This window comes from Podarcis filfolensis, assembly GCF_964270895.1.
Source record: "Podarcis filfolensis genome assembly, chromosome: 9".
Taxonomy (NCBI): domain Eukaryota; kingdom Metazoa; phylum Chordata; class Lepidosauria; order Squamata; family Lacertidae; genus Podarcis; species Podarcis filfolensis.
In genome coordinates this window covers 55,886,304-55,903,428 of record NC_139610.1, presented here as the reverse complement: position 1 = coordinate 55,903,428, position 17,125 = coordinate 55,886,304, and the positions used below count along the sequence as shown (strand labels likewise).

Genomic DNA, 17,125 nt, shown 5'->3' with positions numbered 1-17,125 from the left:
TATCATAGTGGATTTATTAGAGCCAGGCTGTTCAGTTAGCTATAAGTATAAACACACACACACACACAAGTATCATCTATCTATCTATCTATCTATCTATCTATCTAATCTATCTATCTACCTATCTATCATCTATCCATCTATCTATCTATCATCTATCTAGCTATCTATCATCTATCATCTATCTATCATCTATCTATATCTATCTATATCTATCTATCATCTAACTATCATCTATATCTATCTATCTATCTATCTATCTATCTATCTATCATCTATCTATCTATCATCTATCTATCTATCATCTATCATCTATCTATCATCTATCATCTATCATCTATCATCTATCATCTATCTATCTATCTATCATCTATCTATCTATATCTATCCATCCATTCATCTATCTATATCTATCTATCATCTATCTATCTATCTATCTATCTATCTATCTATCTATCTATCATCTATCTATATCTATCTATCATCTATCTATCTATCATCTATCATCTATCTATCTCTATCCATTCATCTATCATCTATCTATCTATCTATCCATCTATCCATTCATCTATCATCTATCTATCTATCTATCCATCTATCCATTCATCTATCATCTATCTATATCTATCCATCTATCCATTCATCTATCTATCTATCTATCATCTATCTATCTATCTATCTATCTATCTATCTATCTATCTATCTATCATCTATATCTATCAACTACCTATCATCTATCTATCTATCATCTCCTACTTTCCCACTTACCAGCGTAGGGCTTAAGGTACCTATAAATGTGACACACCAACTGGACAGAGACCATTTATCTACAATGATCCATGCACTGATAATATCAAGGGCGAGTTTGATTTTATGTAGGGCTGCCTTGGAGGCTGGTCCAGAAACTGTGGCTAGTGTAGAATGCTGTGGCACAGCTGTTGGGCTTTAAAAGGTGCTTTTAAACACATGGCATGTACACAGCCTTCCTCTCTATGTTTCCTATTCCTCCAAGCAGCAGCCAACACAGAGAAGCAGAACGAAGGAAATAGGAAACCCACAACATGGAGCCATCCCATCACACGTTTTGCATTATTAAATATCCCAAGGGCAAAAGGATGAGGCAGCGCAAAAGCCATTCATTCGCTATCACTGTCCTGTGCTGATCCTTGGAGCAGCAAGGCAGCGATGCACATCGGTCGTCACACCAAGGAGAGCTGAGAGTTTCTGGGCCTCAGTGTCCTGACCACCTCTTCTATGCTCCCACTTCCTTTGGAGAGAAGGAGAGTTTCAGCCCTTTGGCCTGAAGATGGATGCTTCTCCTGTACCCCATGACCTCACGCCTACTGTGCTGTCTGCACCATTGGAATGCGCATTACAAAACAGGCAATCACAACCATAAAGCTACAGGAATTAATCCTGTACTAACTAAGCAAGAATTAGTGGTACATTACCTTCCTCTTGGCTTTCAGCTGCTCGTGATATTTGTCAGATGTATCGCCAGGGATCTCTCCGCCCCAAAGGGTAATTCCAACGATTGTGTAAGTGATACCCATGACAAGCAGTGGGAAACAATAGACAAGGGCGATCACAATGACGTGGTACCTGCAAGAGAGCAGCACTGAACTGAGGCATTCTTGGAGAAGGACCCTTCAGAAGTTAAGCATCTGGTTGTCTTGGTAAAACAACCAGGCTTCATTTGAAAGATAGGGAAACGTGAGCAGTGTGCCCATTCAACATTAGGAATAGTATACTAATTTCTTTTTCACACACAACATCCCTTCATCTTGTGTGAAGGGAACAAGAAAGGATAAAGAACTTCCATCCAAGATAGGGGAGGTTGGTCCATTTGGGTGAATGGGGCACTGCACCACCAACCTTGGTCTGCCCTCAGCCATGCCTACCTTCCTAGGGAGGCTGTTAGCTTCCTTTTCCTTAGTCAGAGGCAATACCTTTAAAGCACACCTGAAGCACTTTCTCTGCACCTTCCCATAAGGCTGCCAGGAACAGATTACTCTTGTCAGAGGTCTGAGCTTCCAGAGCTGTTGAAATGTGGCTAAGGGCTGCCCAGGGTTGTATATGGACCTAGAGCAACTGTTTGCCCACTTATGATCTAAGGATATGTTTGATCCTATAGGAGCTCCTTCTTGACACCCAAGGTCTTCTGATGAGGGCCTGTGGTTGCTGGAGCCAACTTCCTAGCTGACACTGCATCCATGGCAACAGAAATGATGAAGGAAGGCCACTCGTTTTCCTCCTTTACCTCCACCTCTCCACTAAGGACTTTCACTATTAATTCAAGCTACGAGCTACGCAATCTTTGCTTTGGTCCAGCACAATAGGCTATGCTCTTAGGAGGCCAACACAACAACAGCAAAGCATGCAAAAGCGCATTGCCATTTAAAGCGCGACTTACGTAAATCGCTGTTTCATGCCGCCTGGCCATGAAACGTAGCACAGAGTCCTTGCGGGCATCACATTCGTCTTGGAAAAGAGGCACTGTGGCAAGGCAAGCAGGAAGGCCAGAATCCATATGCTTGCAATTACCACTTTCGTAGCTGTGGCAGACAGTCTAGGTTTCAAGGGGTCAATAATGGCCATATATCTGTGGAAACAAAATTGGCAGAAAACGTTACAAAATCAGGAATGGTGTGACTGCTTTCTTTTTCATACAGTACAATGCAGGAAATGAAAATGACTCTTTTGCGATGTCTCTCGCCATTCCTCAGTGGTTGGGCAATAGGATGGCTACAGTGCCGCAAGGCAGAAGATAAATAACTGAAGGCTCCCATGATCCTAAAGTAATAACCCACAGAGGAACTGCCCATTAAGTCGCCCATTTGATTCATTGTTCAGGCCTTTCATCTTTCCGTTTCCCCTGCAGAGGAGTGATTATGTCTTGCCTCGACATTGCGTGGGACTGAATCCTCTTGATTCAGCAGAAGCCTCAGCATGCTCCCTACAGACATGTCCATAGGGTCATGTGTTACACAGCTGCTCCATTCATTGGAATGTATGTGTATATGCTTGACTCATGTAATCACCCCTCTCTCACAAAAAAAGTAATGGAGGCAGAAGATGGCTCAAATCACACCCACCAATGTACAGTGGGTGTACCAATGCCCATACAATTACTAGAGGTTCCTGGGAAGAGGGAACTTCTTTTCTTAACATTCTTTTCTTCTTTTCTTTTGGCTTCACACGGTAACTTCCCAGTTTGCTATTTCAAGATCAAGATGCCTTTCTTCCTTTTTTTTCATTACCTCTGGACATTTGCACAACAGGCAGATTTTTATTCCAGTTCGTTTTAGTGTTTTTATGTATCATTTTTTATGATGTTCATAAAGCATCAAGGCCCTTTTGTGCATTCGCTCTTGTCTACGTTGCTGTTGACAGCAGAACTGGTGTTGGTGGGGCACTAAATCTAAGCGATGGAACAAGCTGTATTATTCTCCATACTACCTTGTAAATATATATGGGGTAGATCATGATAGTTCAAAGGATGGTAATTGGTTCTGTGTTTGTAATCACAAGTGCCCGCCTATCTGGCTAGACTTGCCAGAGAATTGTATAATAAACAGCTATTACCCTGATCAAACTCTAACAGAGCTGAATGTCTATTCAATGTCCATTCTAGAATCTACTGGGACATTTTTTTAAAAAAAAAGATGAGGTGAACAAAATTTCAGATTTTTATACAGTTAAATTAAGGGAAACCTACGCTGGGTTAAACCACAGAGCCTAGGACTTGTCAATCAGAAGGTCGGCGGTTTGAATCCCCGAGACGGGGTGAGCTCCCGTAGCTCGATGCCTGCTCCTGCTAACCTAGCAATTCGAAAGCATGTCAAAGTGCAAGTAGATAGATAGGTACCGCTCCGGCAGGAAGGTAAACAGCATTTCTGTGCGCTGCTCTGGTTTGCCAGAAGCGGCTTAGTCATGCTGGCCACATGACCCAGAAACTGTACGCCGGCTCCCTCGGCCAATAAAGTGAGATGAGCACCGCAACTCCAGAGTCGGCCACGACTGGACCTAATGGTCAGGGGTCCCTTTACCATTACCTTTTTACCAGTTTGCAATGCTGGTACAGTTGGAACTTGGACCAAGTCTTGCCCATTCATTGGAAATTTGTCCAATTGGTCCAAAGTATCAGTCCTGGAAAAGATGTTGAATAGCTTACAATGGCGTCTGTGTTTCTCCAGAGGAGGGAATGTAGCCCATGCTTTGCAGGTGGAGGGTTGCCAGTTCAATTCCTAGCATCTCCAGTTAAAAGGGGTTCAGGTGATGGGTCCGTTTCCATCACTTCAGCCCAAGACCCTGGAAAATAGCTGTCACTCAGATGGACAAGATGGGCTAGATAGACGAATTGTCTCTCACCTGGTGTAAGGACGATACCTGCAATCCTATGGGAAACCTTTTCCTGTCTTGTTTCTATTGTTACATTTGTGTCTCACTCTTACTCATCCACTGTCACTTACCCCACCCCACCCCATTGCTAGGCATGATGCACCCACCTCATAAGAGAGAACCTGGTGTGGGTTGCTGATTCCCTCTTTCCCTGGCCAGGAGATGGAAGGAGCAATGAATGAGAGGGAGCTGACTTCTAGCAACTCTAGCTCATCACAGGGCACTAGGCAAATAGCTATTATGATTATTTTTTTGCAATGCAGCCCCTCTGTTTTCTTACCCTAAGGAATATTATCACTTTTGTACATACAGTGGTACCTCAGGTTAAGTACTTAATTCATTCCTGAGGTCCATACTTAACCTGAAACTGTTCTTAACCTGAAGCACCACTTTAGCTAATGGGGTCTCCTGCTGCTGCCATGCCGCCGGAGCACAATTTCTGTTCTCATCCTGAAGCAAAGTTCTTAACCTGAAGCACTATTTCTGGGTTAGCGGAGTCTGTAACCTGAAGCGTCTGTAACCTGAAGCGTATGTAACCCGAGGTACCACTGTACCTGTTTGTGTAGTAACCTTGAATTGCAAACTGTGCTATAAGACAGGTAACAAAGAAAGATTTCAGCCCTGATTACTTCACGAGTGAGTTATTTGAGACACATGGGTGAACAAGCATTTCGTTTGGATGAGATGATACACATTTGGGACATGTGCTTTGATTGGATAGATGGTTATTTCAACATTCTGTTGTTGATGCTTCAAGGAAGTTGTTCTGTATATTTAAAGAGTGGGGAAAACACATGTCCCAAGCACACACAATCTCTGTTCGCCTCTACCAGTCAGCGACCTAATCTCACAAATTAAGATTCCTATTCTTATTAGGTAGCAGAAAACAAAAGTTCCACAGACTCATTACTGTAAAGAGTGGCAGGGGAGAACTTTGTTGTGCGTTGCAGTGTGTACGCTGGAGGGAAATAAAACAAATAGTCCATAAAATGTTGTCTTGTGAAAAAAAGATTTTAAGAAGTCATATTTGAGAAAGATAATCTTTTAGTACCCATCTCTTTGGAAATATCATTTGCAGAAAACACTGTAAGACAATGGCTTTCTATGGAAACCCAGGAGAAATAATCAGCTCAGGTTTCCCACAGTTTTAGCAATATAAACATCAAGAACATCTGTGAAATTACATTGTTTCAGTCCCAGCATACCCACAGGACATAAAACTGTGCAAGTGTAAGAGGCTTGGATGTCATTTCAGAAAAAAATGAACATTAACTTAGATATAGGAAGTACAAAAATCTGGAAGAAAAACGCATGGGCAACCCCCTCTGCCCAGCAAATAGCCTGTAGCAGAACACATGTTCTGCATGCAACATATCCCAGGTTCAATCTTTGGCATCTTAGGATAGGACTGGGAAGGTCTTCTGCATACTATCCTGGAGAGCTGCTGCTGTAGGGCTGATTCATGGTCCATCCACGCCTCCATAGAAAAACCTGTACTTTACTGCTGAATCACACCAAAGCTTACAGTGCCTGCTGTGGCTGTAGAGACTGATATGGGAGAGATATGTTTTGTTGCAGCTGGGGCAGATGAAGGCATCCTGCTGCAGATGCACCATGGCGTTTCTTCTCTCTCCGCTCCTCCCAGCAGTTATTCCTCCTCTGGTCAATGTTACTGATGCACAACCTGTCTGTCTCCAGGCGCTGTAGTCGTCTGCAATGGATTCCCAAGCAGTTGGGTTGATCTTGCCAGCCATCATGTCATGTTTGCAGACCTCTTTGCAGTGCAGAGTTGGTCTGCCAATGAGCCCGGTGCCTGAAGCCAGCTCCCCATAGAGCATGTCCTTGGAGATCCTTCCATCTTCCATTTTTGTGGACATGACCAAGCCAGAATAGATGTTGCCAAGACAGGAGTGTGAACGTGCTGGGAATGTTTGTTTGGGAGATGACATCTTTATTTGAGACTCTGGCCTGCCATGTAATGCCCAAAAGCTTCCTGACACAGCACATGTGGAAAGTGTTGAGGCGTTGCTCCTGGCAGTTATAAGTTGCCCCATGACCCACTTCCATAAAGCAGCATGCTCAACATGCAAGCCTGGTAGATCTTCACCTTGATACAGTGGTACCTCGGGTTACAGACGCTTCAGATTACAGACGCTTCAGGTTACAGACTCTGCTAACCCAGAAATAGTACCTTGGGTTAAGAACTTTGCTTCAGGATGAGAACAGAAATCGCGTGGTGGTGGTGCGGCGGCAGCAGGAGGCCCCATTAGCTAAAGTGGTACCTCAGGTTAAGAACGGACCTCCAAAACAAATAAAGTTCTTCACCCAAGGTACCACTGTATTGCATGTTAGCATCACATTCTCCCATACTGTTTTGGAGATGCGAGCCATTGCTTTAGCTGCCTTGCCAATACACTTGTCCAGGTCACTGTTGATGGAAGGGATGCTGGTTATGGTGGAACCCAGGTAGACAAAATTGTCTACCACCTCAAGCATGTGGTCACCAATGCTGATGCATGGAGTCTTGACCCTCCAACCCCACCTCCAGGATGTCCTACAGATTCAGGAATGGGTCTAGTAGGAGGGTACCCCTTCAAACCTGCAACTGACATTGCACAAAGTGACATATATCCATCTTCCATTTCAATGGATCTCGCTCAGGACCTTTTCCTGATCCATTTTGGCCATGATGATCCATATGGCTTTTAGCCGTGTTCTTTTAGCTTTAATGCCAGAAACATTAAGCTCCCACTCATAAGGAAAACAGATTCATTTGCAGAAGAATTTTGATACCCTGCGCACCGTGTCCTCATATTGCTATTAATACATGAACGAACTGTCAATTTAATCCTTCATAACATTTTGCTCCTTTCAGTGGCTTTTGTGGAGGAAAAGTAAGTGGCAATTATTGCTGATAAATATTAATGCCATACTCCAAGCTTCGTGGATGTCCGGGATATGGGGAAATGATCCGCAGTAATAAAAAAAATACTTAGCATTTTTCATAGTGATCACAGTGTGCTATTGACTCCAACTCAATTAAGCTTCTCAGGCTTTTTGTGAAGTAGGAAAAACAGAAAGATTGCTTCATTTGCTACTGTAATGAAAAGAAGATCTTGCATAACAACACATAGCATTTTAAAAGCTAGTTTGAACCTATGGTTTCATCTAGTCAAGGTTAGGTGGTGGGAAGAGACAGGGCGGGGGACTGATTCAATCTCCTAGATAGGAGAAGCAGGCAGTGTATTTTGGAACACCATTAAGGCTGAGGCCACCAACCTTTGGGGGCACATTGCAAATGGGAGAAACTGTTGTGAAGACACACACACACACCACAAGCAAACACAGCCATCTATTCTGTGAGTTCCAATAAACGCTAGGACTTTGCAATCAATTCAACCAAATCAGTTGTGGATTGCTCTGGAGCAAGTCAGGACCACCCAGAATGATTTGGAGCACTCCAGAGTGCTCCAGAGCTGAAAAATGCTCTGTAAGAAAGCCCTGGTAGCCTGTCTCCAAAGTGTTGTAATTAGTAATCATTAATTAATTAATTGTAATTAATTATTAATTACAACACCATTTAACATGAATGTCAGTGTGAGCAGAATAGGACTTTGCTCATGTACAACTCTAGCTTCCAATCCACAGCTAGAATCTCACCAAACACTCTGCAATCACAGTGCCAGGGGGCGGGGATCAAACATTAACGGTGGCTATCACAGTAAAACACTGGCACTATGCTACCTGTCTGAAACTTGGCAAGGTTTCTCTCCTCTTGGGAGGCTACCACTTCTTCAAATTTCATGCAATTATGACCCAAAACAAGAAAGCTACAGCTGTTTTGGTTTCCTAATGCAAATGAATCATCAAAAGACAGATGATCACATTTAGATGCTTTGCAAATCACTTATGAGCTTGATAGATGCCAAATCACAGAGGGGAGATGTATAGCACAGATTTTCTTAGTCTCTTGCAGTTGTGGAATTCAGTCCTATGTGAGATCTGGCAAACACCATCCCTCCCTCCTTTTAAACAGGCATGAAGACCCGTCCCCCCCTTACATTTTTTAAATGAAATCTGGGATTATCAGGACTCTAATCCATTTGTGCTAGTGGCTAAGATTTACAAAATGAGTTAGTACTCATTCACACTTTCACTTGATCTGTATTTTGATTGCATTGTGTACTAATTAATTCCCTTGGGTTTGAGAGCTTTTCTTCTGTCCCTGTGCCTTGAGAAAACCCAATCTGACTCGCTAAACTGAAGCTTGGTTAAGCAAAATCTCTCTTCAGATTTCCTGAGCATCTGATCAGATCTGATTCAGCAGGTGAGACCCACCTTTTGCAAGGCACAGCAGCAGAACACCAAGAAAAGCTACCGGACCCGGGGGAGTTAATCAGTACACAATACAATAAAAACAGAGGTCAAGCAAAAGTGTGGGTGTGCCTTTAGATCGTATACCTTGGTTGCTGTACCAAGGAGTGACTACGATATGCAGTTCAAGGAAGAAGCAATCTGCTAGACATGTGAGAATCAACCCAGGACAACTCCTTCACACCTTTAGAAGAATATTTATTTATTTCTGACCATTTATAATCTACTCAGTCACAATCATCTGTAAGCAGTGTGCAATATGTGGACTGACAGCAACCTAACCTGTGCCACAAAATCCACCCAAATTACCTCTGGGAACCATGTTAGCCAGTTGCAGTCAAATCAGCAAAGAGCCCTGTGGTTTTATGATGCTTTCATGGGCAACAGAATGTTTCATCAGATGCATTAAGTTAGTTGGCAGAATGTGTACACACATTATATATTTAGACACACACACATGTTCATACACATACTGAAGGGAACATGTAAACAGTGAGCTTCAAAGGCCATAAAATGCGAGGAAAAAAACTTATGGATATTTATATTCATATATTGTGTGTTTATGGGACGTGGGTGGCGCTGTGGGTTAAACCACAGAGCCTAGGACTTGCCGATCAGAAGGTCGTTGGTTCGAATCCCCGCGACGGGTTGAGCTCCCATTGCTCGGTCCCTGCTACTGCCAACCTAGCAGTTCAAAAGCACGTCAAAGTGCAAGTAGATAAATAGGCCTCCGGCGGGAAGGTAAACGGTGTTTCCGTGCACTGCTCTGGTTTGCCAGAAGCAGCTTAGTCAAGCTGGCCACATGACCCGGAAGCTGTACGCCGGCTCCCTTGGCCAATAAAGCGAGATGAGCGCCGCAACCCCAGAGTCGGTCACGACTGGACCTAATGGTCAGGGGTCCCTTTACCTTTACCTATTGTGTGTTTGCAAGTCTCTGTCTGGGCATCACAAACAATAAGTTATTTGGGACCTCCAAGGAAAGGTTGCAGTGTGGAGTGTTCCTGTTCATAGTCCCATTTTCCCATGCCCTCTCCCCGGATACTCCATTACTCCACTTTTCTGGGCCCATTGAGCATGCCCAGTCCTCATTGGGCTGAACATTTTTTACTCTCTCTCTCCTTAGGGTATTTCCCACACTCCTAAATTTATTTTGTCCTTCCCCAAGCTTCCTGATATGTGGATGGCACTGTTCTGGCTAAATAAGGATTCACACTCATCCCTGTCCTTCAGAAAGAAGAGGAAGTTATTATGATTAGGACCACTAGCCATGATGACTATGCCCTTCCTCCGTGGATGTATTCCTTTGAATACCAGTTGACTCACATGGTGAGCATGGTGCTACATTGGGGAGCTTGCGGGCATCTATGTAGCTGGTCACAATGAGAAGAAGATGTTGGACTAGATGGGTTCTGCATTGCAGGACGTTGGACTAGATGACTCTTTGTGCCCTTCTATGCTCCTTCTTATGTTGGAACTACAACATCCCTCACCATTAGTCATGCTGGTTGAGGCTGACGGAAGTTGTAGTCCAGAATATCTTGAGAGCACTGTGTTGAAGACGGCTGCCCTATGCAATAGTGAACCAAGGTTTACTGCCATGCCATGTGCCAAATGGCCCACTGGAGTTGAAAGCTGCCTTGCTGAGGTTTCACACCAACTGTTTGTCTCCTGCTTGGTCTTTTTTATGTTCAGCTGCTCGGGGCAACTCCTGCGGGAAGCCAGCCAAGCAATTATCTGAAGAGCTATTATTGCACTTCGTCCAAGTGTACCATTGCTGATCCCACGCAGAGGAGGTTTTTCTGAGCTTTTGTTTTGACTGGAGATAACGGCTCCTTGAGGAGGAGAGAAAAGTTTTCACCATGGTAAATCTTAGCCTGATCTCAGCAGGCTCAGCAATGACTCATTGGCCAAAGAAGAATAGCATCCAGGTGACTGGCCTGTTATGGAGCCCTAGCAAAATAAATAAATAAATAAATAAATAAATAAATGAAAAAAGAAACTTACTGAATACTGAAAATATATCAAGGATCTGCTAAAAAAAAAAATATTAGTTGGATAGGTAAAGGGACCCCTGACCATTAGGTCCAGTCGTGACCGACTCTGGGGTTGCGGCGCTTATCTCGCTTTATTGGCCGAGGGAGCCGGTGTACAGCTTCCGGGTCATGTGGCCAGCATGACTAAGCCGCTTCTGGCAAACCAGAGCAGCACACGGAAACGCCGTTTACCTTCCCGCTGGAGCGGTACCTATTTATCTACTTGCACTTTGACATGCTTTCGAACTGCTAGGTTGGCAGGAGCAGGGACTGAGCAATGGGAGCTCACCCCATCACGAGGATTTGAACCGCCAACCTTCTGATCAGCAAGTCCTAGGCTCTGTGGTTTAACCCACAGCGCCACCCGCGATACTGACCAATAAAAATAGCTTTCCAATGAGCATGTATACACAGAATGCATGCCCTCATTAGTGAATGATCACAGCCTGTTTTTGCTTGCATCAGATAATGAATTAATTCTAATACCCATCCGTGGGGCATTCTTGGAGTAATCAGGAGAGCCTGCCTCTGAGCATGCACAGAACGCACCACTCATTGCCCAATAAGCAGGCTCGTTTCCCAAGCATTTCGCCATCTTTGGAAGTAGAGTAGCTCTCCAGAATTCATTTGATTTTTTTTTAAACTCTCATTAAAAAAAGAAAAGAAATCAAGCAATAAAACAAGGGATCGGTGCCCTATTGCTTCGGACTCTCCGAGAATCCGAAGTTTGTGTCCTTTACGCAGTAAATGGCAGCAACTCTCTGAACCTACAACAGCACAAAATGAAAGACAAGCGGTGATGGCTCTCTCAAGCACGCTCCCATCCACCCAAGCAAAGTGATGGAGCCGATCTCATTCATGAGCGGAACCCTCCGAACGTATCCAAAAGAGACTCGCGCGTTTGTTAGAACGTTCCACAGCCGCCCTAGACACTCCCACTAGACCGCCCAGAGCCACAAGTAGCTCATTGACAAAAAAGGGAGAAAAATAGCAGGAAGCGATCAATTAACCTCAACAGTTGCAATGACGGAGGAAACAGAAAACACAATTTCTAAAATGCAGCTTTCTAAAATGCAGGGCAAAAACAACAACTCCTCCCATTGTCTCTGAAGAGATGGTTCTTCCCCTATGACTGCTGCGAAAATAATCATAATCGTAAGAATACAGAGAAGAGGGAGATTTGAACGGCTTGCGCAGATCGGATCGCCTGATCAGAGCAGACCCTCTGGCAGCGAGGGAGGGCTGGCAAGCAATGCAGCGAGGCTAATGAAAAGGGCCGGGAAAGGGAGGGGATAATCAGGATTAAGAAAGAAAACGCGAAAATAAATACACTTTTACTACAGGATTATAGCTGACCTAGTACTGTTCACAAGCTTGATAAGGGAGTGTGTACTGCGGCGGAGCGGAGCCGGGAATGGCCAAAAGGATAAGTGATGCACGTAGGTAGCAATGACTAAAAGCCGAGATAAAGTGGAGCCTCCGTGGACAAGCGCAGTAAACCCCCGAATATCAGATCCTGGGAGGGGGGAAAAAAGACCCAGTAGTTCCCTGCTTAGGAGAGCCTAGAAACACGTGGCCAGGCGAGCTTACAATACCCGACGTTTGGTCCAGTTAGGGCAATTGCTGTGATAACTTTCAAAGATGCTGTTAAGATACACACCACAATCCCTTTACCGTGCAGAAAAAGAGAGCAAAGGCGGGGGGGGGAGGGGAAGGGGGAGGGACAACCAGATTTTCGCGGGTTCTCGAGCTGAGTAGTGACACCCAAACGGAGCGAGCAACGGAGGTTCCGACGGGGCGCGCCCACCTCTCCCGCCTGCCTTCTCCTCGCCTCTCCCGCCCGCCCCTTCCTCACCTGTCCACCGCAATGACGGTCATGGAGTAGATGCTGGCGAAGACGGCGGTGATGGGGAAGAAGTTCTGGAAGCGGCAATAGGCCTCCCCGAAGTACCAGTCTCCATGGAGCGCGTAGATGAAATTGACGAGCGTGTTGAAAGCGGCCACGGAGGCGTCGGAGAAAGCCAAGTTGACCAAGAAGTAGTTGGTGACCGTCCTCATGCGCTTGTGCGCCAGGATGATCCAGATCACCACCACGTTGCCGAACACGGCCACGGCCACCACGGCGCCGTACGCCAAGGACCAGAGCGCTATGCACCACGACGGCTGCACGAAACGGTTGGAGAAGTTGGCGGCGGGCGCCAGCGGGAACGAGGCTGCCGACCAGTTCCCGGCCGTCGGGGATACGCTCTCGTTCCAGCTGCCCAGCTCCGCGCCAGCGCCGCCGCCGCCGCCGCTCCAGTTGGCCGCGGGAACCGAAGTCATCTCACTCCTCAGCGCCTTCCCCGGCAGAGAAACCGCGCGCCTTGCGCCCCTCCACCCTGGACAGCCCGGGAAGGAAGGCGCAAGGAAAGCGGGAGCGCGCGCCTGGAAGCAACAGCCCCGCTGCGGTGGGGGCAAAGCCGCTTGAGGATCCGCGACGTCTCCAAGTGCGCTCTTCGCGCGCTTCTCTGGGTTGCTCAGAAATGCTGTTTGGAAAGGGGGAGCGCTCCGCTGCCGGCGCCACTTTTATAGGCGTCTGTGAATCCGGCGTCGAAGCTGCTCGGCTTCATAGGCTGGGGAGAGCGCTCTCACTGCCCCTCCCCACCTTTCCATCCGCCGCGCGATCCCTCCCCTTGGCTAGCTTTGGCCAACGGCGTGCGCTTCAAGCGGTCGTCGGCGATGAAGTGGCCGCGGACCAGATCTATGGACTTGAACGGCGGCAGAAACGGAGTCTGCGCTTAGGTAATGGGAGGCTCCGGAGTTATACGGAGGAGAAGGTGCATGACCTCAGACCGTGATACTTCCAGCCCTGCCCGCGTTTGGGAAACATAGGAAGCTGCCTTATACCAAGTCAGACCATGGGTCCATTGGGCTCAGTTTTGTCTGCACTGACCGGCAGAGGCTCTCCAGGGTTTCAGGAAGACATTCCCAGTCCTACCCGGAGAAACCAGGGATTGAGCCCGGGTCCTGGGACCTTCTCCAGGGTCTCTCCTACTGCGTGGGACCTCTGGCTTCTGCCTTAGGTTTCTGTCGATGGCACCACTGCTGAGTTCTTTTGTTCTATATTCACTGTGCAGATATTCTCCAATATTCACCCAGCTTCCACTAAAGTCCATTGTAGGGCCCCGACTTTTTCTAACACGGCCTGGCCATGCTGTGATTTCATGAACGCTTTAAATAAATCTCCTGGATGAGAGCAGGGGTCCTTTAAAAAACAGACACCAAATAAACAAATGCCTTCTGTGTTTCATCAAGGAGTACCTATAATACTTTGAGGCTGCAGTCCTATACACAGGTGTAGTTTCAATGATATCAATGGGACTTATTTCTGAGCTGAGATTGCAGAAAATCAGATTAAGCGCTCCAGTTGCTTCTGTGCTGATCATCATAGTGTTGAGTTTGGGGAACCATTAGTTAAACCATTTCCCATTCCCTGCCATCACTTATTATGCTGAGAAGCACATAATTCATCAGATGCTTGTAAGAACATGATGGCTGTGCTCTGTTTCCATGGTCAGAGGCAGTAATGCTTCTGAATACCATATGCCTGAAATCACAGGACGGAACAGAATAGAACTGCAGAGCTGGAAGGAAGCAAGAGGGCCATCTAGTCTGACCCCCTGCAATTCAGGAATCTTTTGCCCAAAGTGGGAGACAGTCAACTTTATTGTATGTAGCCAAAGGCCTTTACAAGAATTTTATTTATATTTTATACATGTATTTCAAAGCAATACATGAATTGAAGGAGAAATTTGTTATGGAAAGTCACAGGGCCACTGTGAATAGCCATGCTCCATGGGTAACATAGCATTAGATTAAAATGTATAATTCATTGTAATTCTTGATATGGTTAGAATGCAGCCCCTTGACTGTCAGTGCAAAAATGTTATTTGTGTTTTATTTATTTCATTTATATCACACCTTTTCCTCTGGGGAGCTGAAAGCAGCACACATGGTTCTTCCCCTCTTCATTTAATTTAGCTGCCAAATGCATAACGTACAAAGGTTTATCAGCTAGAAGTTTGATTGCCCCTTCCTGAGGTGACTGATCCAAGTACAACTGAAGAATAGAACTCAAGACAGAACAGAAAATAGTGCACAATATTGTTAAGAGTTTGTGGGTGCCAAAGCTTGTGTGCGCCAGACACTCATAATTTCTGGATTTAGTAAGTGTTAGAATTTAATCAATGCTTGGAGAGTTTAACTGGAAGCCAGACTCTTAAGAACTGGACTCAGCTTCCTGTGTTCAGGAGACCACATGAGAGATGAGGCATGAAAAGAGAAATAATAATAATAATAATAATAATAATAATAATAATAATAATAATAATAATTTATTTGTACACCGCCCATCTGGCTGGGTTTCCCCAGCCACTCTGGGCGGCTTCCAACAAAGATGAAAAATACACTAAAATGTCAGATATTAAAAACTTCCCTGAACAGGGCTGCCTTCAGATGTCTTCTGAATGTCAGGTAGTTGTTTATCGCTTTGACATCTGATGGGAGGGCGTTCCACAGGGCGGGCGCCACTACCGAGAAGGCCCTCTGCCTGGTTCCCTGTAACGGCCTGTCGCAGTGAGGGAACTGCCAGAAGGCCCTCGGAGCTGGACCTCAGTGTCCGGGCAGAACGATGGGGGTGGAGACGCTCCTTCAGATATACTGGACCGAGGCCGTTTAGGGCTTTAAAGGTCAGCACCAACACTTTGAATTGTGCTCGGAAACGTACTGGGAGCCAATGTAGGTTTTTCAAGACCGGTGTTATATGGTCTCGGCGGCCGCTCCCAGTCACCTGTCTAGCTGCCGCATTCTGGATTAGTTGTAGTGAGAAGACAGTGAGATGGGCCATCAGGAAAGGAAAGACTCTTGAGCTCTGAGATAATTAGCAGAGGCAAAGCAGAGTGGGGAATTTGGGGTTGCCGTTGGGGACGGTGTGGGCTGGAGGGAAATAATTGCAGTCTGTAAAACATGGCAAATTGGAGAGAGGCTGAGTCATGGCTGGTGTCTTTTTGAATCCAAGGCTGCTGTGGCCATAGGAGAAGCAAGAACCTCTTGGGGTGTCAATGCTGTAAGTCCCTCCATCATAGGCTCAAGTTGTATATATGTGTAAATAAACCATATATCATAAAGACACCACAGACTCCTCTGTGCCTCATTTCCAAAGGAAACATGAACCCTGGGTAAGTGCCTGGAACCCTTGGAATCTCACACCACTTGGAGACTGGGCCTGCTCCAATAGGGCTCTTCCTCTATTCTTAAATTTGCACCGTAAAAGGTATGTAAAACCCTGACGTTGCTGAGTTTCTAGTAAACATGTATAGTTCCCAATTAGTACAATGGTGCTTTACTCCCAAGTAAGTGTACATAGGATTGCAGCCCTGCAGCCAATTCAATGGTCTTCACACCAAAGTATATGTGTTTATGACATACAGCTCTTCTTATTTTGGTTGTTTTTGCTGCACACAAGACTTACAGAATTACTCATCTTGATTTAAAGATTTTTCTCTCCTTCCACACTGCTTGAGTCTATATCTCAATGAAAAACACCCCACTAAAATCAATGGGGGAAATCCCATTGATTTTTTTAATAGGATTCATTTGCTCCCTACTGTGATGTTATTAGGGATGGGAATTGAAGGTAGCAGTGACATCCTTCTGAGACAAATTAAATAAGATTGTCATTTCCCACTGCTGCCTCTCAACCTCAACCACCACAGCTTCCCTGGAGAGGAAGGTTAATTTCTTTAAAATGATTCCAGAAAAAGAAGGATTGTGGGTGTCTGGCACCTGAGCTCTGCCTTATTAGAAAGCAAACATGGTCAACACATAGTTTATAGGTGTGCCATTTGTTGCACATCATGATTTTGGAGAGCAGTAAAGTTTTGACTCATTGACTTTATCTGGTTTGTATTGTCCACAAAGATGGCATGTTAGAACATATCATAGTAGACAGGTAAAAGAGACGTGGGTAGCACTGATCGGGCTTTCCGATCAGAAGGTTGGCAGTTTGAATCCCCGCAATGGGGTGAGCTTCCATTGTTCTGTCCCAGCTCCTGTCAACCTAGCAGTTCGAAAGCACATCATAAGTAGGGAAGGTAAACAACGTTTCCATGTGCTCTGGCACTCGTCAAGGTGTCCCATTGTGTCAGAAAGCTGTCTGTGGACAAACACTGGCTCCCTCAGCCTGAAAAGCGAGATGAGAGCTGCACCCCATAGTCACCTTTGACTGCATTTAACTGTCCAGGAGTCCTTTACCTCTTACCTTTGATAGACAGGTGATG

At 45.5% G+C, this 17,125-nt stretch overlaps 1 protein-coding gene across 1 annotated transcript in view; it reads right to left on the bottom strand.

Annotated features, from left to right (window-relative positions):
• The window catches only part of TACR3 (tachykinin receptor 3), a 33,964-nt gene extending 20,336 nt beyond the window's left edge, over window positions 1–13,628 (bottom strand). The window contains exons 1-3 of the mRNA XM_083571562.1: window positions 12,664–13,628; window positions 2,414–2,602; window positions 1,452–1,602 (exon numbers count right to left, since the gene is read on the bottom strand). Coding sequence (XP_083427688.1) covers window positions 1,452–1,602; window positions 2,414–2,602; window positions 12,664–13,130 — 807 coding nt within the window. The 5' untranslated portion in view covers window positions 13,131–13,628. The remainder of the gene's footprint in view (window positions 1–1,451; window positions 1,603–2,413; window positions 2,603–12,663) is intronic.
• Window positions 13,629–17,125: the final 3,497 nt, after the last annotated feature.